This window comes from Bos grunniens, chromosome 8, assembly GCF_055505025.1.
Source record: "Bos grunniens cultivar Pamir isolate PY7600 chromosome 8, Bosgru_T2T1.0, whole genome shotgun sequence".
Taxonomy (NCBI): Eukaryota; Metazoa; Chordata; class Mammalia; order Artiodactyla; family Bovidae; genus Bos; species Bos grunniens.
The window spans coordinates 69798401-69822240 of NC_141172.1; the positions used below are offsets into that span (position 1 = coordinate 69798401).

Sequence of the window (23840 nt, forward strand, 5' to 3'; positions counted from 1 at the left end):
GGTCACGTCTCCTCACCAGGGTTCCTCTCCAGAGTGGACACACCGAGTGTGGGGACTGAGCTGTGTCCTGAGTCTGCACTCGAGAAATGAGGAGCTGGCCGGCCCTGAGCTCCTGGCAGCAATCCATGTTTCCACCAGATTCGTTTTAATTTTTCCAACTAGGAGGACCCTCTTACAGGACTTTCAAGGTCTTCCCACGTGGAGGAAACTTGGATGAGCACGATAGGACTTGGTGTGACCTGGCAGATGTACAGACTCTTAAAACCCTGAGAGCCCAGGGTCTACAGCTCCCATAAAGGAATCTGCCGAATAGGACAGGCCTGACAAGTCAAATGCGGGAAAAACAATGCAGCCTGGGGGCTAAGCCTTTTCTTTCACTTTCTTGACATTTATATTTACATTTCTTTTAATACATTTTCAAAAACTTCCTTTCTTTTTACACTTTTCACATTTTCAAAAGTCCCTTTTTCATGTTTTCAAAAACTTCCATTTCTGTATTACACTGCCACTGCAGCCCAGCTGTTACAAAAATAATCTGTATGAAGTATTCATCATCTATCTTTTAACAACACAACTGCCGCAAATGAAAAGCTGTCATGGTTTTGAATGCTAGAACTTTATTTAAGCAGGAACAGTGGACATCTGTATAGAGAACCCCGCAAGCGACACAACCGGGGCGGGGCGGGGGGGGCTATCTCTCCCTACTGAAGGAGGGAGGTGCACCGTTCTGGACGTGGGAGGGGCTAGGGGCCGGTCAGGGACATGATCTCCTGGATCCCCAGGCGCAGCTTCGGCCGATGCGGCGGGTTGCTGATGCTGATCTCACGCTGGATCTCCGTGTGACAGGGCAGACATGATGACGCCGCTCTTCACGTTGGCTCAGCAAGCAGCCACCTACCAGGCCGGCATCCCGACCCAGAGCTGGGTACGGGAGACAGGAGGCAGGAGGTTATGCGTGGCTGTGGAGGGACTGATGCACCGGCCGCAGGTGCGGGCGCGGGTGTGGGTGGAGGTGAGGGGGCGCATACACACCTCCAGCCAGACCACAACAGTTGGCCCGTCCCAGTGTGCGAAGGCACACCTTGTCTCCCGGCTTCCTCCAGCAACTCATGCCTACAAGTAAGGAAACATTCAAAATTCAAGAATCACTACTACACACGGGTATAAAACAAGTTAACCTAAGTATTTATTCTCTTTATAAATTTGCAAAAGTGAAATAGTATGCATCTCATCATTTTCCTTTAATCTTCTAAACCATCTACTTAATAAAAGTTCAGACATATTACAAAGAACACCTGAGTCATGAAATGCTGAATGAGTCCCCGCAATTCCTTATAGAATCACCTCCTTCCCGATGAAAGAGTTATCGCCAACCTTAAAGGATTCAGAAGTCTGCACATCCAAGGGAGGAGGGTAGTCAAGGAAAAACATCCACTCTTCCCTTTCTAAACAGTGAGGACAGATACGTAGAAGAGGAAACCACACCGGGGTCTGAGCAGAGGAACCTGTCCCTGAGAGAGCTTCAGGGATGCACAGCATTTCACAACAGACACACAAAGAGCAGCGCAGACTTTCAACACAGAACACTCTAACACAGCAAGCAAGGAGAGGGCTGGATGGGGGCTGTTTCTATCCTGCACTGCTGTTCAGCTAATTAGCCATGTGCTAAATTAAGATACTGGTCATTCTTTTTTGACTAGGCCGCTGTGTGGCTTGCGGGACCCTAGTTCTCCAACCAGGGATCAAACCCCAGGCCCCATGCAGTGGAAGTGCAGAGTCCTAGCTATTGCACTGCTAGGGAATTCCCTAAAGATACACAGTGGCTTTTCAATACACTCAAATGGCGTTAGACTTTACTTAAGATTGTGAAGTCTATGTATGGTTAAAGCTCGAACTGTTTCACATCAAATTTCAAGTAACTGTTCCTTTAAGTCAACCTTAGGTTTCCTAGAATAGTAAATATTCTATTTTCTAGGAATAATTATACCAGAAAACACAACAGGTATCTTAATAGCTCAAGAAGTGAAAGTGAAAGTGAATTCACTCAGTCGTGCCCAACTTTTTGCAACCCCATGGACTGTAGCCTAGCAGGCTCCTCCACCCATGGAATTTTCCAGGCAAGAGTACTAGAGTGGGTTAGTTACCATTTCCTTCTCCAGGGGATCTTGGATCTCCCAGGGATCAAACCCAGGTTTGCCACATTGGTAAAGGCAGATGCTTTACCGTCTGAGCTACCAGGGAAGCCCCTTAATAGCTCAGGGAGAGTTTTTAAAAAAGGCAAACTTTTTAAATTCCCATATCCCAGGGGAACAAGGCATGTATCACGTGCCTGGAGTTCGCGTCCCAACCACAAGCACCATCCAGAAGCAAATGGAAGACTCGCTTGGCTTCTGCTGGGGTTTATTTCCTTCCTCGGCTATAAGATATTGCATCACTCTGCTGTCACCGGCTCTCTCTCAGCTGAAACCTAGCTTTATAGAGACAGCTTCAGAGACGAGCCTGGGGGGCTGCCTGCTCTGTGGAACACTGTGATGACCCTGCTCGGGCCACCCTGCGGGGCTACTTAGCTCAGACCTCCTCTGCCCCCTTGAGGGTCAAATTCGTGACCCCTGTTTTACAATTCGTTAAAACACTTGCTTAGCAGTAAACTGACGTGGCATGCTTCCTTGCCTTAAAATTAGAGCCACAGGAGAAAGATATTCGGAAATACGGTGAATTCTATGGGGAACAGACACGCCCAAGAGAAAGCCACACCATCTGTGGATGACAACGGGCACTTTAAAGCAGGACATGAGCACCACGGTCAAGCTGTCTTTCCTAACAAGATGGCTGTGTGAGCTTCTTCCCATCAAATGCTACACACGTGGCACCACCCAGACAACAGGTGTGGCCTTGTTTTCCGAGACTGACCGTCCGCACAGCCCAGCACCTCCTACGAGGGTTCGCTGGGCTCCCCTTCACCAACACCATGCCCCACTTCTGCAGCGCTGCTCAGCTCAGAGCCTGGAGCTGGGGATGAGCCCCACGGGGAGGCTTCAGGGCACACACAGCTCAGCACACCTGCTGACTCGGCTTCCCCTGCGAGCTGGCGCGTGACAATGTCCACCAAGGGGAAGAGGAAAGACAGCATTTAGAGCAGGAGGTACGTGATGCCTGAGGGGAGTCCCCACACACCCAGGACACTGCAGTGACCAACAGGGATGCGGACGGTCCCGCGGCCTCGGCCTCCCCTCCTCACGGAACGCGTCCAGCACCTGGTGACCCCGCAGTGCTCTCTCTGGGAGTTTCCACGCAACGTGAAAATCTGAGATTCACCAACCCTCAAAAATGCTCTGAAAGTGGATGCATTGGCTGCGTACATTTAGCAATTAAAAATACTTTTGAGACAAATTGGGGCTTAATAGAAAGAAAATAGTTTTGAGAAACAAACTGATTTTCACATCTATAATGCCATAAATGTTAAACAATATATCAAGTGATATTTTTTCTGGAATACTAAAACATTTTTTCACGTTTTATAGATAAGGCATTTTCCCTGAGTCGGTGACAGAACTGAGATTACCCACTGTGGTCAGAAAATCCTCGTACTTTGAATTGTTCTCTATGAAGCCACCAGAACATCCTAGAGTTTGCCACACGTAGCAACAGAGCAAAGAACAACCCACTTGTGCATGTGCACACACACACACACACAGAGTTAGACATCCACCTTAACACCAGATCCAGAGAAACCTGCCTACCAGAAAACACACACATGCACACACAGACCCCTAGACACAGGCACCGAATCCACTGAGATTCCTTTAAAATTATCCTTCCATCACTTTCAATAGGCACAGAGCTCCTGAAACTGACGACGAGGCGCACAGGCTCCTTACTTAAGGGCGTCCCGCATGTCCTCGTGGCTGGCCGTGCACAGCACCCCGTCTGCAGCCAGTCCAGCCGAAGGGACTGCAGAGAGGTGGGGGTCGAGGTTTCACATTTGATGGTGGTCTTGTCATCTCGTACCTCTTCCTGTAAAGCTGGCAGCTGAGGGAATGAGGTAAGTGTAAAACTGAGTAACAATAGACTGTGTCGAATATGTGAATCTGGAGCTCTGTGAATCTGGAGGTCTCAGGAGAGACTGGCAGCTAGCTGGTCACGTGGAGTAGCTGTCCCCATGACAGCATTTCTGTCATCGAATGTGCCGGTGCTGCTCTAGTGTGACCACCCCGCCCCTCCCCCCAGGTGGCAGGGACCCCCACGTGACAGCCCCCAGGCTCGCTCTCTCCGGCTCATCCACCCTCTAAAAGTTTCCCCAGACCCTCAGTAGCAGTGGGCGCTGCTGCGAGTGTGAGTGTGTGTGTCCTCGTGCCCCATGTGATGTTGCATGACTAACCGCAGTCTGTGTTTGCACACTTCCTCCCGCGCTCATGGGACCATGCAGCATGGCGGGAACGCAGAGGCTGGATTCTGCTACAGTCAGGACTTACTCCTGCTGAGCTTCGGGGTGAGTACAGGCCGGCCTGGTCCCGCAGGGGCATGGAGGCCACACCCTAGGAGTGGAGGGTCAGCGGGTCTCCAGAGGTCAGCCCGGGAGAGCCCTCAGCAGCAGAGAACATGACCTTGGCACCTGGCTGCCGCCGGAGTAGTCAGAGCACGGCCTGAGTCTCCCTCCCGTCCCGGCACACGGGTGTCCCTCCCACAGCGGCAGTGCTGCTGGCCACGCCCTGTGTGTACGTTCTCAGAGGGAACAGGGCCCAGAGCATCAGGGTTCACGAGGCTGCCCTGCCCTGGGCCTCTCTGTCTGGAGGCCAGTGTTTAACACTGAAGTGCACCGGCATCTAGGGGGTCGGCCGCCACTGAGGGGCCACCGTCCCTTGCAGGTGCTGCTCTGGGTGGTCCTCTGGTGGGTCCGGCCCGGGAAGCCAGCCCTGCTCGAGCCGCTCTGAGAGCAGGAGGCTGTCTGCTCTGTCCTGTTCACGGCTCAGCTGGAAGGCTGGATTGGGTTTTAAGTTTTTTTTACCAGCAGTTTTTAGCTATATGTCAGAATAAAGTCAGCCACAGAGTTCTCTCCTTGATCTGCTTGGTCCTTCGTGTTTCTCTGGATTCTCAAAGCAGCTGAAGCCCAGAATGGGCTGGGGGGGTGTCTGAAGGGGCAGGGACTCAGGCACCAGTCGCCGTCCCAGGACTGACTCGTCTGTTTGTTTCCAGTTTACCTGCACTAATTCTGCAGGTGATTATACAGCGTCCAGAATACAACAAAAGACTACATTTTAAACTCAATGCAATCTTTAATCTGTTAATACTTGTTATATGGACCCTAAGATATTTTATTACCGAGTTTTTAATTAGTGAAAAATTCATGAATACCATAGAGAAAATATTTTAAAATTTAATGTTTCTTTTATTTATGTAAACTTATGACTTCATTTATATACTTACTTTTTCTTGTATATCTGGGCTATGAATCTCCTTTCAGATCAGTTCATGTTCTGATACCTGATTTTAGTCTTTCAAATGTATGTACTGTAATGCTTGTCTGTATAAATCCTATGAACAAATATAGGGCTTTTATAAATGATGCATTTATTGTAATTATTCTTGTTTAATTTTTAAATGTTAAACCATGAGAGAAGGGGTTTTACTGCGATTGTAAAATCATCATGACACGGTGTGCATTATCCTTCCAGAATGTAACCAAGCTGTCCAACAATCACTCTGAAATGAGCAAACTTAATTTCAACCAATTGTTGTATTTTAACGACTGACCTAAACTGTACTTTTTTTCTAGGAGGAAATGCTTTTTGTCTGCAGTGTGAAGCGATTTAAAAGTACTGGGTGTTAAATGTGAGCTTCTAATGAAATTTGGGCTGAAAGGATGACTAGAAGACGACTATGAAAATCTCTCCGGTAACCTAGTCTCTGTGGCCCTGGATCCCTCGCCTCCGGTGAGACTCTTCGAGGACCAACCTCGGTGCCCTGCATCCGCTGTGGAGCCATCGAGCTGAACACGGAGGGCACCACATCCCGGACAGACAGACAGCATAGTGCAGCTCTGACAAAGGCCTTATTTTTCTTATGTAAATCATCTTTTTACATCTGTTTGTAAACATGTTTAAAGAATGGACCTAGGCGTACATTTTTAGATTTTGGTGACATAGCCATTTTGAATAGTATAAGTAGCAAATGTAACTTTTACTTTTTCAGCAGCACATTAAAAAAGCTAGTAAGAGATGCGTTCAGATCATGGTACCTTATGCAGCTGATATCTCGGTAGACAGAGACAGCATGTCTCTCTACATGTGGGTTCTGCCTTTAATTTCCTTGTACAATTCATTGTTACCATTCTGTTTTTCTATTAATCTTTTGTGATCTTCCTGAATATGTGACAAAGTATGTACAGTCTACTTTTGAACTATTTTTATCACAGTATTATTTATTGCTTTCTTTCAATAAAGTCAGAGCTTCCCTGGTGGCTCAGAGGATAAAGCGTCTGCCTGCAATGCCGGAGACCCGTGTTCGATCCCTGGGTTGGGAAGATCCCCTGGAGAAGGAAATGGCAGCCCACTCCAGCATTCTTGCCTGGAGAATCCCATGGACAGAGGAGCCTGGCGGGCTACAGTCCACGGGGTCGCAAAGAGTCGGACACGACTGAGCGACTTCACTGCACTCACTGCTTCAATAAAGTACTGGAGCAAAATTTCCCACTGCCAGTAAAGAGTGACGAGGGTAAGCTGTACTCTCAATGAGAACAGACCAGAGCTGGTAATGGGAGCCCGTGTCATCACACGGACATTCTGTTAAGAGAAACGGATGGATACAATGGAAAGGCTAGAAGGCAGAAGTATAGGTGTCCCCAAAGGACGACCGACTAGGTGTTCGTACCCTTGGCTCCGGAGACAAGAGGCTTCATCACTTCAGCATCTGCGGGGACAAGGCCCCTCTGCTGCTGAGGCCTGGGCAGCGGGCCCAGGGTGGGAACAAAGTGCAGGTGTCAAGGCTCACCGTGGATCCCAGGGCGGGGTGGCCGAGGGCAACCCTGACTCGGACCCGAATGATGCACTAGGGAGTGTGCGTGTACATGCTTGTGTGTGGGAGCTTTTGATCTTATTTTAGTCAAGTCTTTATTATTCATATATCCATAGAGACAAGAATGTAGCAAAGGGAGGTGGGAAGGAGATTCAAGAGGGAGGGGACATTTGAACACCTATGGCTAATTCATGTTGATGTATGGCAGAAATCAAATCTATATTGCACAGAATTATGTTTCAGAAAAAAAGAACATAGCAAGGTGGTCAGGAAAGTATGAAAAAAAGATTTCTCATATTTATAATCACAACTCTGTGTACATCTGGGAGCAGGCTGCCCACCATCATCACACCTTCCCGCCAGCATCAGACGTTTACCCCAAGCATCAGGCCATAGTCCAGCATCAGACCCTCCCCAAGCATCAGGCCCTCCCCAGCATCAGGCCCTCCTCCAGCATCAGGCCCTAGTCCAGGATCAGGACCTCCCCCAGCATCAGGCCCATAGTCCAGCATCAGGCCCTCCTCCAGCATCAGGACCTCTTCCAGCATCAGGCCCTAGTCCAGCATCAGGCCCTCCTCCAGCATCAGGCGTGGCAGCCCCACTTGTCTGATACTCCTGAGCACACTTAGGCAGCCCCAGAGCAGCAGGACAATAGCTCTTGCAGGAGGTGCATCTTTAGCAATCACCTGCGGAGCAGCAGTAGCAGCTGGGGTCTGTTTCAGGCCAAGGAGAGGCAAAGAAAAGGCACTTTGTGCCGAGGCAGCAGTGGGTGTGGGCACGTTTCAAAGCTCTGCTTCCTCCCCGAGGGGGCTTTGCTCTCCAGCTCTCTCACGTGGTCACTCGAGGGCCCCAGGGCTGTGTCCTTCCAGATTCACGGTCTCCTTAATATCTCAAGCCCAAGTCCTGAGTTGCATCCCAGTCTGGTGTGGCAGAGGGCTGGGAACACACAAGCTCAAGGGCTGAAAGGATCCCAGGGGAACAGTCGGGCCCCAGTGGGTGGCAGAGCAGGGGATGAGGGTGGCCGCCCACAGAGGGCCCCGCAGCAGCACTGGAAGGAGAGCAGGGGTGCCTTAGCTCACTCGGGGACGTTGCCCGGCCTCAGCGCCCAGATGTTACTGCCAGCAGCTCTGGGGATGCAGAAAGCCCGGCGAGTGACACCACTCCACTCGGGCCGTGTGAGTGGGCACTGCCTACCATGGCCTCAGTTTTCATTCCGGTTCCAACTGTCCCTCCAAGGGCTCCTCTTCCGAATGGCACATTTTCTTGATGTGGGTGAACGCGTCCCTGCTTGTTTCTGTCAGCACTGTTGTCGGTCATCGTGTGTTTTCCTCTTTACAATCTGTGCTTGCTGCTCTTCCAGTTTAACTTAGGAGCAGCCCTTATTTTCTGCATTTCCTAGTTGTCAGCGTTCACTGGGGCTTTCCAGGTGGTTCTAGCGGTAAAGATCCTGCCTGCCACTGCAAGAGATAACGAGAGATGTGGGTTCGATCCCCCTGGAGGAGGGCATGGCAACCCACTCCAGTCTTCTTGCCTGGAGAATCCCATGGACAGAGGAGCTAGTGGGCTACAGTCCCTGGGGTCACAGAGAGTCAGACACGACTGAAGCAGTTCAGCACACGCTCAGGTTTTAGTTCAGTCGCTCAGTTGTGTCCGACTCTTTGCCACTCCGCGGACTGCAGCACTCCAGGCTTTCCTGTAATTCACTATCTCCTGGAGTTTGCTCAAACTCATGTCCATCCAATCAGCGATGCCATAGAACCATCTCATTCCTGTTGCATCCACCAGAGAGGTGGCTGGGGCTCGGCAAAGTGCATGGTCCCACTGCATGGGTGTGAACCTGCCCTCACCACTCCCTAACCGCATGACCATCACTGTCTCCTCCTCTGTAAATCGGGAGGTGGCAGCACCTGTTTGGTAAGGGGCACACACAGCATCTGGTATATAATCAATGCACCATCCATCTCAGCGTTACATTTAGTAATAATAAGGATAGCATTTAATAATCTGCTCCTTTTTCTCTCTTCTCACTTAACTGCACTCCAGACCACATCTGTTTTACTTACCCTTATAAATCCCACACCCAACACAAACAAGACACTCAACAAATCTCTGGCTGAAGAGGCAGGAACATATCCTGTCCTTAAGGAGATGAAGCCGAGTGAGATGGGGGCCTGATGATAACACTGTGTGATGAGGAGACGCCAGGAGGACCTGCGTGGCTGTGGGATGGAGTAGGGGGCATGGGCAGAACCCGTGATGAGCTCCTGGGGATGGGGAAAGTGGCAGGAAGGAGAGGTGCTGTTCCTTGTGGGGTGTCCACAGATTTTACCTCACCCCTCACTGATGAGCACTTAGGCCATTTCCAAACACTTGTCACTGTTCTGGAGGAAACAATCATTGCCCAGCTCCTACTCATTCGTAGAGTATGTTTCTAGCACTGCAGTATAAACATCTGCAATATTCATTCCATGCTCTGTTCATCCACCCATCTGGCCAGCCATCTGTTCATCCATCCATCCACTCACTAATCCATCCATCCTTTAATTTAATTCTTCCATCCATCCACACATCCGTTCATCAACTGATCCGATCATCTCGGACCCTAAAGAAGACAGATGCCTCGTCTGCTCCTCCCAGGAGGACACCCAGCGTGAGTAACAGGGGCCTCATGGGGACAGCCGGAGAGACACAGAAGGGACATGCATGCAGACCCTCCTCCCTCTGAACGGTGAAGCACCCACCTGGTCCTAGCACCTCCTTGCCGGGGTGTCCAGGCCGGCCCTTCTCCTTCTTGCCAAACAAACGGCCGATGGAGGACTTGATGCCCTTCTTCTTTGGGGCTTTCTGCAGCAAGTCCTGGCCGCTGCTGCTGCTGCTGCTGGGGTTGCCCCCGGGGCCGTCCTGAGAGCCTGTCGAGCTTTGGGGAGAGAAAACAACCTTTAACCGGCACCCTTGTGCAAACACACACCCCTCCACAAGACCTACTGATAGAACTGGCCACCCAGCAACACCCGCGCCTCAACCTCGCAGCAGACAGTGGAGTCTCCTTCACCAACCACACTCCACACGAGCAATGCAGGCTTCCGGCCACAAACAATGGCCCCGGGAAGCTGAGATTCTCTGCCTGGAGCTCTCCCCTGAGGAGGGCTTCACTCCAGACGAGCTGGTGCAGAGGGCTCTCCAACCCTCCCTCAGGGTCGCTGCTCGGCAGGTGATGACCCTCCCAGAGAAGGCGAGCTCCCCTGCTCTGGGCAGTTCCCCCCGCTTCCCGCAGGGTGACCGTCCCCGGCCGTGGCAGGAGAGTGACGGTCACTGTGCAGGGCTGCTGGTCAGGTGACCACACGTGCCCTCCATCGAGTGCTGCCTGGCTCACAACGGGAGCTCAGCAGGTGGGGGTCTGAATGAGGACAGGGTCAGTCACAGGAGGTGACAGACAGTCTCCTGAGAGGAGACCCCTGAGAAAAAGGGAGGGACCCTCAAGAGCAAATCCAAGAGGCACGGAGCCGTAACCATCAGGAATGCACCCAGGCCGGGCAGAGCTCTAGCAAGAGCAGGAAGAAATCTCCCACAGGAGTCAATACGTAGAGACGGATGTTTTCTAAAATCACTGAGGTCACTGAGCTCTTCTACCCCAGCACCTGAAGTTCACCACTAAACACAGGCACTGAATCCAGTGGGATTCCTTTACAATCATCCCTGCAACTCTTTGAAGACAAGAGGCGCAGGGCTCCTGAGACTGACGACGAGGCACGCAGGCCCCTTACTTGTGGGCATCCCTGATGTCCTCATAGCTGGCTCTGTGCGGTGACCCCCTGTCCAGCCGGTCTAGCCGAAGGAACCGCAGCAAGGCGGGGGTCGAGGCTTCACATTTGATGGCGGTCTTGTCATCTTGTACCTCTTCCGGTAAAGGTGGCAGCTGAGGGAGTGAGGTAAGTGTGAAACTGGCTAATGATAGACTGTGTCGAAAAAGGCAATCACACAGGCTTTACATTATAACCAGAAACTTATTTGAAAACATAGTAGCGATGCTATCCGCCAAGTACAAAAAAATGTGTTGTTCTAGCTTAATGCCATCTTAAAGGACTGTCTTGTTCAAGAGAAGCGGGGCCGTGGGGCAGCGAGAACACCCTACTGAGTGCACAGATCCTGGCCTGGAGCCTCCCTGCAGCCTGGCTCCACTCTCCCTTGAATCCAGCGACCAGATGGCCCTGCCAGGCAGGACAGCGGAGCCACGCCAGCACCGTAAACCCTGTATGGCATGAACTGCCCTGATGAAAGGACTGTGTTCATCGCCAGATGCTGCTCAGGAGCACCACTAGCAAGAGTAAGAAACCTCTCAGCAAAGCCGTCCAGACCTTTCTGTTTGAAGGAGAAAAGGAAACAGCTTGTACCACCACCCAAGATCATGTTTAGTGATGATGCAGGTCACTGAACCTATGACAACAAGTGAAGTATAGAAAAGGTACCTAACCCCTGCATGCGAACACCACGTGTCTGGCTCGGCTTTCTCAGAAACATACAGACTGGGGGCTACACACTGAAGTGCTTACACGCAGTTTGAGTGTAATTTGCTCACTGTGGTTTACATAAAGTAAACTGCTGCTGCTAAGTCACTTCAGTCGTGTCCGACTCTGTGGGACCCCATAGACGGCAGCCCACCAGGCTCCCCCGTCCCTGGGATTCTCCAGGCAAGAACATTGGAGTGGGTTGCCATTTCCTCATCCAATGCATGAAAGTGAAAAGTGAAAGTGAAGTCGCTCAGTCGTGTCCGGCTCGTAGCGACCCCATGGACTGCAGCCTACCAGGCTCCTCCGTCCTAGGTCTTCACTAAGAACTGATTTGTTTCAACCTAGAGGGGTGGGATGGGGAGGGAGACGGGAGGGAGGTTCAAAAGGGAAGGGATGTATGTGTACCTATGGATGGTTCATGTTGAGGTTTGACAGAAAACAATAAAGTTCTGTAAAGCAATTATCCTTCAATTAAAAAATAAACTAATTAAAAAAAAATGATCTCGCCTGGACTCCCAGCTTTTCCGCTGGTCCTGGGTCTGAAGACAGGAAACACTGGTGGCAACAGTGTGGGGAACAGATTAACCCCTTCGGGGTCCAGACAGGTCTCACTATACATTTGCTACTGGGTGTGCGAGCCTGGGCACGGTGCCCGGCCTCTCTAAGCCTTAGTGTCCATGTCTGCTGAATGGGGATAACAGCAGCCTGGACCTCACCTGGGTGTCTACGGGATTAGATGACAGACTCGGAAAGCATCTGACACGGTGCCTGGCGCACAGAGTCTCCTGCACACTGCTACCCACCATCATTAAATTGGCTTCCTCCAAATCTAACATCTATGGCTCTGAGTCAGTCATTTGTTTTAAAAAAACTCTAAGCGGAGATTCCATGGTAGTCCAGACATTAGGACTTGGCACTTTCACTGCCGGGACACCGGTCTGATCCCTGGTTGGGGAACTAAGATCCCATAAGCTGTGCAGCATGGCCAAAAAAATAAGTAAAGAAAATTTTAAAAATAATAAATAATACTATGTCTACTATAAATAAGCATGAGATGATTAGAAGGCAAACAAGTGGGATAGAGGCAAACTGTTACAATCGTCCCAACGAATGACCTATTTCCAACAGAACCATCAACATATTTTAAGTGGTGGGTGAGTTTCATTACTTCCATTAAAATGTCAGTTCTTCACCAGTACATAACCACACAGTGTTCATTCACATAAAATGATAAGGACTCTCTAATACTTCACAGAGAAACAAAGGCATGCTAAATTACTAAATAGTTTACCTTTCAACAATGCTTCCTTAAATCACTAGGCTGATAGATGCATGCAAAGAAAGGAAGAGAAACCAGATGTATTGTGACTTTGAAGCTAAAACTTCAAGAATCGGCATAGACAAACACAGTATAGCCAAAACGATGGCAAACATAGAAGTGAGATGAAGATTTAGACAACGTGTAACTAGAAACAGAACATTTTTTTTGACCACAGAAGTGAAATAAGCTATTCAAGATTTACTAGAGAAACACTATAAATTATTACTCAGGAAGATACAGTTCTATTACAACATCATGATTTATTAAAGCACAGCATTCTCTACAATAAAGGGCCTTAACAGTTGTCTATTCTCAGCCAAACTTCTCTATAAGTTAGTTTCTCTTAATAAAAAAGATGTTATACTTTAAAATAGTGATTTAACTGATGAGGAAGTTACCATAATACCTATGTTAACACTGAACAAATCTAACCACCTATTGGATATTAATGTAAAACGCTTACCTAGAATTTGATGTAAAATTTCTCAAAATAAATTTATTAAAGTAGGTTCCCTGTGAAAATATGTAAGAATGGAAGCTAGCATAATAGCAGGTGCAGTCTTTACATTTTATTCACCATAGAAGATAGTTTTTTAAAGAGTCTAGTAGAAACATTAACTGTGCAAAAGCTGATGAGATTTATAGTCTTAAATACAAGCACCAAAATAGAAAGGATATTGTGTCAAAAGTCCATTAATTCTACACTTAAGAAGATCATTTCTATAGGTAAGGATAATCTCATTTATGAATTACACATGATATGTAGTTGAGGATCCATCTACATTATGCTTGTAAATGCATAGTGATAGGCTAATTCAAACTTACTGCTCTGGGGGGAAAACACCATTTAATGAGACATGAAGACAAAGCACAAACCCGACTAAGTGCACCCACAACACTGCTATGACCAGAGCAGGTGGGAGGACGGGGAAGGGGAGATGGATGGGTAAACTACAGCCTGGGGGGCGAGGGGGGCAGTGGTGGGAAGCTGGGGTCTGGATTGACAACCACTAAGCAGACAACAGGATGAGCCAGGAAATCAAAACCAATGATGAAAGCAGACACACCGTCAGAGAACTCCAACAACAGGACAAAATATACAGAACTGTTCTTCTACAAATACTCGGAAGGAAATCAAGCATGAAACCACAGAGAAATCGTCAAAGAATTTTAAATATCAACTACTTAGCCAAAGATGCAAATTAGAAAAACAGTGTCTCCAAAGACCACAAAATGGACTAGTTACCACTTCACATGCCGCTAAAATGATTCACAGTTAATTTAATTATATGCTGACTAACAATGCAGCTAACATGAAATGGGTGGTAACAACAAAAAAAGGGATAATACAAGTGCAGTGACAAAGCAGAGTGCTGTAAACATGATTTCATGGGGTAAACAGCAATGCACTCCCAAAACCTAAGCTAAACATGGAAGAAAGCTGGAACACGTGCTTTAGAGCTGCACACTCTGTCACCAAAAGCCCTAGGTCGTCATCCTGTTTTCAGACTCGGAAGAGTGAAGAAGCCCGACCTCTTCCCTGGGGCCCTGGGGCACCGGGCTTTTAACCTGGTTTCACACGCAGAGCTGGCCTGAGCGCGCGGCCAGGCCCATCAGCAAGCAGACCAGTGTAGATTCTTGGTTTGGTTCCCGCTGCATGCCCTGCACCCTGTAGCCAGGCATCCCCAGAGGGAAATGTGCCGCCCGGTTTCCACGTGCAGTGAGAGCTGCCTACGGTTACTCTCACGAAGCGGTCTGCTCCCTGAGAACAGCAACTTCCTGCAGCTGCTGTGTCCAGCACAGGCCAGGCCCAGCGTTACAGAGGCAGGCTCTAGCTGAGTTCATGATGACGTGCTAAGCCTGTGGTCCAAATATCAAGACTAATTTGTCGCTGTGCGATTATGGAATGGTGGTCCAAATATCAAGACTAATTTGTCGCTGTGCGATTATGGAATGATTTCGCTCAGTTGTGTCCGACTCTTTGCGACCCCATGGACAGTGGCCTACCAGGGTCCGCGGTCCATGGGATTTTCCAGGCAAGAATACTGGAGTGGGCTGCCATTTCCTTCTCCAGGGCATCTTCCCAACCCAGGGATCGAACCCGGGTCTCCTGCATTGCAGACAGATGTTTCACCGTCTGAGCCGCTAGGGAAGCCCGATGAAAGACTAGGCAGTTTTAAAAATCTTAGACCTCTGAGCGTAGCAAATGTACCTGACTTTCTTCTGGGTAAAAAGAGAAAAAACAAACAAACAAAAGAAAAGTAGTGTGCTCGGGGAGGGACGCGGCAGGGAGGAGGCCGACACATACCAGAGTCATGATGCCCAGCTTGTCTACCTTCCGCGCCAGGCTGTGCCGCCTCCTTCGGGGCTTGGAGCACCCTCTGCTGGGCGGGCAGGAGCCAGCATGCGAGGAGGTGGCATTCAGGTTGAGGGAGTTCAAGGATTTAAAACGACGAAGGTTGCTTGAGCTCCCCGTGCCCACCCTGCTCTCAATCCCCTCGGCCCGCTGCTCCGTGTTCTCCTTCTTTTCTTGGATCAACCTAAAATAGAAGAAAATCATCACCTGCCTTTGTCAGCAGAGGAATGTGTCTGGACAACAAATTTGGGCTTGCATTCTGTGTCACGATTAGCAAATTCCACGAACAGTTGCTCAATTAACATCTCAGCAAAAAGGTTCAACTTTCCCTCTTTGGAATAGTCTCAAACTTAGAATAATTTATCATTGAGTCTTACAAAGTGGCCCCTGATCATTCACGTTTGATTTGACCTATTTACTCTACCATTCTGATGGGGTCTGGGTGGCGACTCTCTCCGTGTAAGGAGATACCTGAAGTTGACAACCTTTACCTTCCCTGCTCTCAGGGCAGAGATGCATGTCAGTGCCTCAAGTCTTTTCCATTGGGAATCAGGAACTCTGTATAACCAAAACAGCGATTCACGAGCAAGCTAGAGTTTCTAAACACGAGTCTCCAGACCAGATGAAGTGCTGAGGTGATCTTTTAAATTTTTTTTTAAGGTTGTATATGTACAAACGCATCACTTGAAGTTCTCCGCCAGCTTTGTGTGAGTTTCTGGATTCATGTCAATGTGCTGCATTAACCTAGAATTCAGTTACTGCTCTTCTCCCCTAATGTGTCGTGGATGATTTTATATACAGGTTAAATACATGATTATGCAAATAAAATGCTTTTCAAATTAAAATACAAGATCCTTACAGGTAGTAAACTCTCCAGTTTCACTTCTACTTATACATCTTGAAAGTTTTTCAGTGTTGACAAGTTGATGGACAGAATTTACCATTTACATCAAGTCAACTTGTTGCATAAGGAAAAATCACTTTTACCTGACAACTTGCTGTAAAAATAAAAATATTAATATATAACCATTCCAAATTTCCTATGGGGATGCAAAAGACAGTCTTTCTGAGCTTGTCTGTGCTCAAACACGGCCCATAAAGCAGTCTGTCTCGGCGTCAAAAGTGCAGGTAGCACATCTGTGTTTGCTGGTTGTGGCGTTCACCCCTGCCTTTTGCCCGAGCCCCCCGCACTCGACCGGCAGGAACGGGCACCTCGGCCAGGGCTGACGGGACGAGAACAATCTGAGCAGCAGCTCTGCCAGGCCCTGTGCAGGGCCACCGGCCTGCGGCCACTCTGAACGTGGACTCGGGACAGGAGGCACAGGTGCGCGGGTGTGGCACCAGGCAGGCCTCAGGGCCCCCAGCCACCCGGCTGCACCCAGACCCAAGGCCCCCTGCTCACCACGAGGCGGGCCTTTGGGTTCTATCCTGTTTTGTAAACTGTTAGAACTGCCAAGACTGTGTCTAAAGAAAACATTTTATATATACTGATGAGATGAGAAAAACTCAAACACATGTCCTGAGAGTGACATACAGTAACATATCACTATCTTACAACAAGCCAATCTTCACACTGTATTAAGTTAAAAAGGAAATGCAGATCTGAGTGGGAATTTGCCAACCCCAGAACCCCAGCTTTTCTGTTCCAGGTGGCTTTTCACCAGAACGTGGGAGGCTCCGAGGGACACATGAGGACGAACCCTCAGTGCCAGAGGGTGCACGGGCCGCAGGGGACACCACCTCGGCACCTCACCCACCTTGGGGCCCCGAGCTGAGGGGGGGACACCCCACAACGACCCTCCACAGAGTGCTGACACCACCCGTTGGACAGAATGCCCTGGCTGACGGAGCTCTATAATCAAGGGCAATCTCAGAATGGAAACTTCTTGAAGCAGACCTGAAGTCAGTTTTCTTACTATGGAACACTCAGACTTCTCTAAGCAGAAGACAGCTCTTCAGAGAAACTGAGTTTCCGGGGAGTTGGGCTCAGGCACACCCACCGGATCTCTTCGTTGATCTTGTCCAGCTGCTCCTGAATCATCACGGCCAGAGTCTCGGCATCGGCCTGCCCGCTGGGCGACAGCAGAGCGGCCGAGCTGAAGAGGGTGACCCCGTCGCCTTCGCCGTCAGACGTGCCTTCGTCACTCTCGAACGCCTGGGCCACATTGGCTAGCACGCTGGCTTGCCGCCCGTGCTCCCGGTCCTGATCCTTCAGGGGCTGCACCTGGGCACGAGAGGACCACGTCTCGTCAGCGACATTCTGGGCAGCTCAAGTCTGTCAGGAACTGAACACAATTTTACATGGAAGCCCTGACTTTGGACAAATGGGCCATGCTTATGAGACACTGCCATCTCTTAAGCAAGCAGAACTGAAGAAACGGGCAGGAGGAGAATCCAGTTCCTAGATGGCCCGGTGACACTCAGGTCTTAGTGTGGACGGAAGGCAATCCTATGAGGTTATTCACAAGGGTGGGCTGATGGAGTCAGAGACAAAAACCGAACATTAAAAAAATACATCCATGCTTCCGTCAGCCAGGCTGAAGGAAAATTAGAAAAAAATCCTTCAGCTCCACAGCCGCTGGGTCCCCCTCAGCGGTCATCACTGGTACTAGTTCACCGGGGAGTGCCGTCCTCGCGGGTTCCCAGCCCTCCGTTTCCCAGGCTAGTCTGAACACGCACAGACAGGAGCGAGCAGGGGCAGCCAGGGGACGGGAGGGCCAGCCCCTCTGCGGCTCTCCTCTCGGGGCACAGGCCCTCGGGCTGTTCTGGGGATGGCCCCTCACAGCGCGAGGGCGGCTCTGTCATCTGAGACGCACGGGAGAGTGCCTGCTGGGCCCCGTGCCGCCCTCCCGCTCTCACACCTCACACCCTTCTCTCCACAAGTCTCCCCCCACTGCCCCACTCTCACCCAGGTCCTGCCTTGATTTCCCAGACATGACTTCAAAGCAACCGAGGGGCAGCCTCGAGGTGCTGGCCTGCCAGCTCCCTATCCCCCGTGGCCAGTACCCTCACCCTCTGTCTTTGTCACGACCCCTCCCCAGGGCTCGGCCACCCCTTTTTGAGCCCACGGAAATAAAACCTGTCACAGCTTCCCCAATAAGGCATCGGCATTCCAATATTTTTAAAGCAAAACAAAACTTGACTTTGAATTGGCTTAGTCATAAACAGCATCCCAATCTCAACAGCCTCTGAGTAGCAGTTCTGAAAGTAAGGAAGTGCATCCCTGATTGTGAGAACTTGACCTCTCTGCCTAAGCAGGGAGGGAGCCTCACTGCAGGTCTCATGATGGGAGTCAGAACCACAGCCTCCTGGGAGCCCGCGTGTGAGGCTCTGCAGTCAGCCCCAAGAACACAGGTATGGTGGGGACAGTACTGACACTTGAGGCTGGACCTGGGATCCCCACTCCATTTCCTGAATGGTCTGTATCGCCATGTGGCCAACCCTTCTGGGAAACCTCTCTCAGGACTCTCTGATGTGAGCCCCCACCATCGCCCATTCCTGACGGGCCTTCTGTCACAACGGAACTACGGTTCTCCTCCTGCCTAGGAGCAGCCATCCCACACACACACACCATGTCTGGACCAGCAGTCGGGCATGTGGGACTCCAGCGACACGTCCGAGGCAAACACCTCCACACCTGGGCACCAATGAGCCTCGGGCTGGCACCCTCAGGTTTGTCTGAGGGGCACTCATAAGGTCCAACTGTATCCCGAGCAGCTCCCCCGCCTGGCTGTTCAGAGCAACAAGCAGCCTCTTTGAACGTGGGGACCCCCTGCCCACCACCTACGGGCGACCACATCTGGCCCTGCTCCCGAGGTTGGGTGCCTGGATCAGCAGACAGGGCTACACACACACACTCGATGGCAAAGACGGGAGCAGCGGCCCCTGCCCAAGCCGCATCTCTGGCCCAGACGCCGCCTCCCCATCAACACACGCACCCACAGCAGCTCCTTGTTCCTCTCCTCCAGTTGGGCCTGCATCTGGCGCAGCCTCTCCTTGATGTTACGGTGTCTCTCTTCCACCTGTCGGCCAAGAACAGCGTCAGCTCCTCTCGCAACGACCCTGTCCTGATGCAAGCGGGCTATGCTCTGTGCAGACCACTGGCCCCGGGTTCGTGGGGGGCACGCCCGCACGCCTGCTCAAGCAGCCAGCGCGGCTTCGCGTGTGACACGTGGGTGACGGAGGGTGCTGGTGACCGGCTCGTGAGAGGAGACGTGCTCGTCCCCGCCCCGGGCCCCACACCCGCCGCCGCTGCACCCCCTCCTCAGACTGTCTGTGGTGAGCCAGCGCGGGCAGGGCAGTGGCAAGCACGGGACTCACAAGAACACACGTTCTACCTTCCTAAGCTGGGAGATAAGTTCCAACAGTTTAGCCTCCTTAGTGACAGAGCTTCCGGAAGACCAAAGTTCAGACTACAAGGACGACCCAGGACAGACAGCAGAGATGTCAGGGGAGAGAAGAAACCAACCCTTGAGAGGAAGATCACAGGCAGAAGGGTGCCCCCTGGCGGCTGTTAGTGACCCTGCTCTGGTTGGGTTTGCGAGCACCCGACACCACCGGCCTCCCGCGACTGGCCGGCCCCTCAGCCGCTCACTGAGCTCCGGGCAACGCTCCGGACAGCCGCGCCCGCACGGGCCCACCTCTCCATGCCCAGCCAGTACCCACCAACAGTGCGGGGCCACACCTTTCCCATCAGAGGGACGGGGTGGCTGGCTGGGTATGGGGACCATGCCCCCAGCAGCGCCACGTCTCCGGGACGCCTCTCAGCCGCGGGCTCCCGGGGACTGCAAGCTGGGAGTGGGGCCCCGGGTCTGCACCGTGCCCCGCTGTGACTTACTCAACAATGTATGAATAAAGACAAAACTGTGTTCATTACAGAGCTATTTTGGCCATCTCTTAAACGAGAATGGGATTTTTCTAGCTCTCTATCCTGCTAGGCTTTGAGTTGCTGACTGAACTCTGAGCAGCAGTGACTCGGAGCTGAAGTATCCTGGGGACACACAGAACAGGGGACAAAACTGGAGGGAAATCAACGGAACGATGACACGGGAGCGGGGACTGTCTGACACTCAGGGCGCGCTCCCATCCCAGCCGGGCAGCACGCCCCCGCGTCTGCGCTCCTTTGTGGACTGAGCAGCACGGGGAGGGGCACGGCGGGACAGCATGGAACAGACCCTCCCCCGCCCGCCCCCCAGGGACCCAGAGCAGCACCTTGGAGAGCGCGGCCACCAGCTGAGCCAGCTCAGCCTCCACTTCAGGCAGCGTCTCCGCCCTCAGCAGCGTCTGCTGCAGCTTCTGCTCCTCCAGCTCCAGGTGCTCCTGCAATGGTCGGTTTTCATCCTCCTCCTACAAAGGGAGAGCAGAGCATCCAAACAGGCCAAGTGGTGTAGCCTCTGCTGTTTTTAGTAAGCTGAGACAAAACCTAAATGCACGTCTCTACTGGATTAGTTCTGTTTCGCGAGCTGCGTCACGGTAATTTTTCTCTCAGTGTTCCTGGGCTTGGTCTCAGTGGGCAGAACACCTCCTGCCAGAGTATTTGCTTTTCCTAAATGTCCCCAAAGAAGTCTTAAAAAAAAAAAGTTCTTATATATTAAAGAAGATCAGTTATCTGTAGAAGTGTATTCATTCTTATTGACAAGTTAAGGGAATAAGGGTTCAGTACTGACCCTTCTTAAAACATCACCAGAATCATCATTTGAAGGGAACCCTACCGACCGCAGATGGCCGCGGGCTTGTAAGCCAAAACATGGCTTTCATCTCCTCTGAAACAAAGATCTGATCAGAGTGTGCCTGGTGAAATGCCAGTCAACTAATATTTGTAAATGCACGATTATTCTTTTAACAGATCTTCTTACTCTGAAAAACTTTCAATGTAGAACATTTAGACAGATTCTTTTTCGAAAAGGAAAAAAAATTAAATTATCTATACGCTCGGGTTCCTGAGAGGTTAGCATTTGTTTCTAAGCAGCTTTCTTATGTTTTCTCTGTATGTATTACTCTATGTACATACATAAACAATATGATATGCTTTAAAACCCTCAGAAAACAAAAGCATATGGTACGTAGTATTTTCTGATCTGCCTTTTACAGCCATTATTTTGTATATCGTAATGTTCTTAATTAGCGTTCCACATCATAAATTTCAATGGCTTTCCAGTATTCTATTTTTGTGGTGGGGCCAATGATACACTTTGTCACACACCAGATTGACTCACTTTGTTTTGGAGAAGCCAGATTTGGTTTTCCTGGGTAAGTCCTGATTATCTGAGATGACATGGGAACAGGAGCGAGTAAAGCTCACCCAACCATAGGAAGTACCAACCCTAATCAGACTGGAGCTCTAACCCTGCCTTTTGACCCCAGTTCCCAACAGGCAGCCAGCTGCCATGAAGTTCCCTGCTGCTCTCTGCTCTTTCAGAAAAAATGCTAACAAGTCAACAGATTCAAGTAAAACAAAAGCGTCAGGAGTGGAATTCCACAACATGGTTAAACCAAATCCCAAATCATTCAAACCTGTAAGTTGCAGTCACCCTCAATTTTTAAACATTGGATTTCCTTTCAGTACAGTTGATTTATCATGATGTACATCCACACTTTTGAACACAGTATTTTCGGGTCATAAGAACTTTACACTGGGACTTGATTTCCAACATGGGAGTCACATGAAAAGGTCTTTACCTTCCTTCTTCAGTATTCACTACTATAAAAGTCAGACACAGGTCAGTAAAGGCCATTACCTGTCGATGCAGAGAATCCTTATTTGCGATTTCCTTTTCAGGTTTATCATCAAGGTCATGCACAGAGGAGGCTTCGCGCTGTGCGGCGAGGTAGCATTTCTCAAGTGTCGTGATTCTCTTCTCCACATCCTCCTTCTGGGCCATGGCCTACACCGGGCATTACAGAGGAGAAAAGTAAGTCATTATTGTGGAATACTCCAGCACACTTAAGAGTAAAAAAGCTGGACTAAATCCTAAGTTTCAAATCAAACATAAAATTAGCATCCTCAAAATTAAACTCCTAGACATGGCAGTTTTCTTAGACGTGAGCAAAAACGCGCCTACCTCAAATGTCACATTTGCCACGATGGCACCCATCTGTCTTAATGTCTGTCTCGCCACTCGATTTACCAAGCTTCTTTTCTACATAATAAACCCAAACAGCAAACAAAAAGTACACTAAACTACCCTGTCATTGCAAGAATTCCAGGACGGAAGGGATCTGGCATGAAATGAGGACCTCTGTCTCCTACACCATACAGGTGGGCTTGACCCAGAACACGGAGGGACCTTCAACAGATCCAACAGGGAGCTCTGAGGCTCATTTCCTCGGGCAAAAGTTGGAAAAAATCTCATGCAATTTCCTCAAAATTAAAGTAAGAATATCAGTGAGTGGAAACAGAAGTCAAAGTGTAACACAACTGGAAGCAGCCTGCTCAAGCCTAGTTCTTCTAAAGCAGAGTTACACCACATGTCTGAAATGCTCACACCAGGACCAGAACTTGCTGCTGGTGCAACTCCCGCCTGCCAGCTCAAAATCCATTTCAGGTCCCTCCGTAGTCACTAAGTAACCAGTGTTGTCCTAACATTAAAAGTGAAAGGTCTTAAAAACGCTTTTTCCAGAATTCTCTACATATTAAACTCTGCCACCTAATCTCCTCCTATTGCCAGAGTAATGTGAACAGGTTATACAAATATGTGCAAATACTTCTGTTTTGAGTTCTCACACAGAATTACTCACACCAAGCTACTAAACAAGTACACCTGCTGGAACACATGTTGGAGGGGTTCTCTCTGAGACGGTCTCACGGTAGAGGGGTGGGGCAGGGTGGGCACTGTCTGCCTGTGTACAAAGGAAAGCTGAGGCTCACAGGAGGAGGCCTGAGCTCCCAGCACACTTCTGTTTTCACACTGACTGTTAGGTAGTTTCTCATAAATCATGACACCCGCAGACATGACCACCAGAAACATCATGATTCTACATGGTTACACAGCACGGGCCTGAGGATCTGAGGGTGAGCAAAGGCCACTCGTCTTGTCTGACCACCGGTGTCACTGTCACACATCCCTTCAAGGAGCAGAACCTTAGAAAACTAAAGAAGATGGCCAGGCAAGCTGCCTCAGCAGAGCCCACACAGCATGCTCCCATCTCTCCGAGAGAACGGGCTCCACAGACGTCACCAGACTCGCCTGAGTGAATCAGAAGGAAATTTCAGCATCATCGGGAATACATTCAACAGGCAGGTAGGGGGATGAACTGGGAGACTGGGGTTGACAATACACTACTGATACTGTGCATAAAGTCAACAGTGAGTAAGGGCCTACTGTACAGCACAGGGAGCTCTACTCAGTGCTCTGTGGTGAAGTTAATGGGTAGGAAATCTAAAAAAGACGGAGATATGTGTGTGTACATATATATATATATATATGATTGATTCACTTTGCTGTACAGCAGAAATTGACACAGCAGTGTAAAGCAACTATACTCAAATCAATGAATGAACGGATGAATGAATTTTTAAAAAGGAACACACTAGGCCCCCTAGAACTTGTAGAAATGAGCAGTCCACACCCAGGGTGCAGCACAGCGCTAGGGCTGCCCTTATGTTGGTCCACTGCAATGGACCGTCTGGACCAGGCCTCTTCTA

At 50.0% G+C, this 23840-nt stretch overlaps 1 protein-coding gene and 1 long non-coding RNA gene across 2 annotated transcripts in view; both read right to left on the bottom strand.

Moving 5' to 3' along the window:
- Positions 1-600: 600 nt before the first annotated feature.
- Positions 601-1115, bottom strand: LOC147367370 (uncharacterized). Its single transcript, XR_015170045.1, has 2 exons — positions 1033-1115; positions 601-921 (listed from the first exon to the last, which is right to left on the bottom strand). It is a non-coding gene; the product is annotated as an uncharacterized LOC147367370 (long non-coding RNA).
- Positions 1116-7286: 6171 nt separating this feature from the next.
- LOC147367371 (liprin-alpha-1-like) overlaps positions 7287-23840 on the bottom strand; it is a 35633-nt gene continuing 19079 nt past the window's right edge. The window contains exons 6-13 of the mRNA XM_086416288.1: positions 21934-22080; positions 20408-20542; positions 19135-19218; positions 17197-17420; positions 15149-15380; positions 10776-10927; positions 9753-9928; positions 7287-8468 (exon numbers count right to left, since the gene is read on the bottom strand). Of these exons, the coding sequence (XP_086272414.1) occupies positions 8407-8468; positions 9753-9928; positions 10776-10927; positions 15149-15380; positions 17197-17420; positions 19135-19218; positions 20408-20542; positions 21934-22080 (1212 nt within the window). The 3' untranslated portion in view covers positions 7287-8406. The remainder of the gene's footprint in view (positions 8469-9752; positions 9929-10775; positions 10928-15148; positions 15381-17196; positions 17421-19134; positions 19219-20407; positions 20543-21933; positions 22081-23840) is intronic.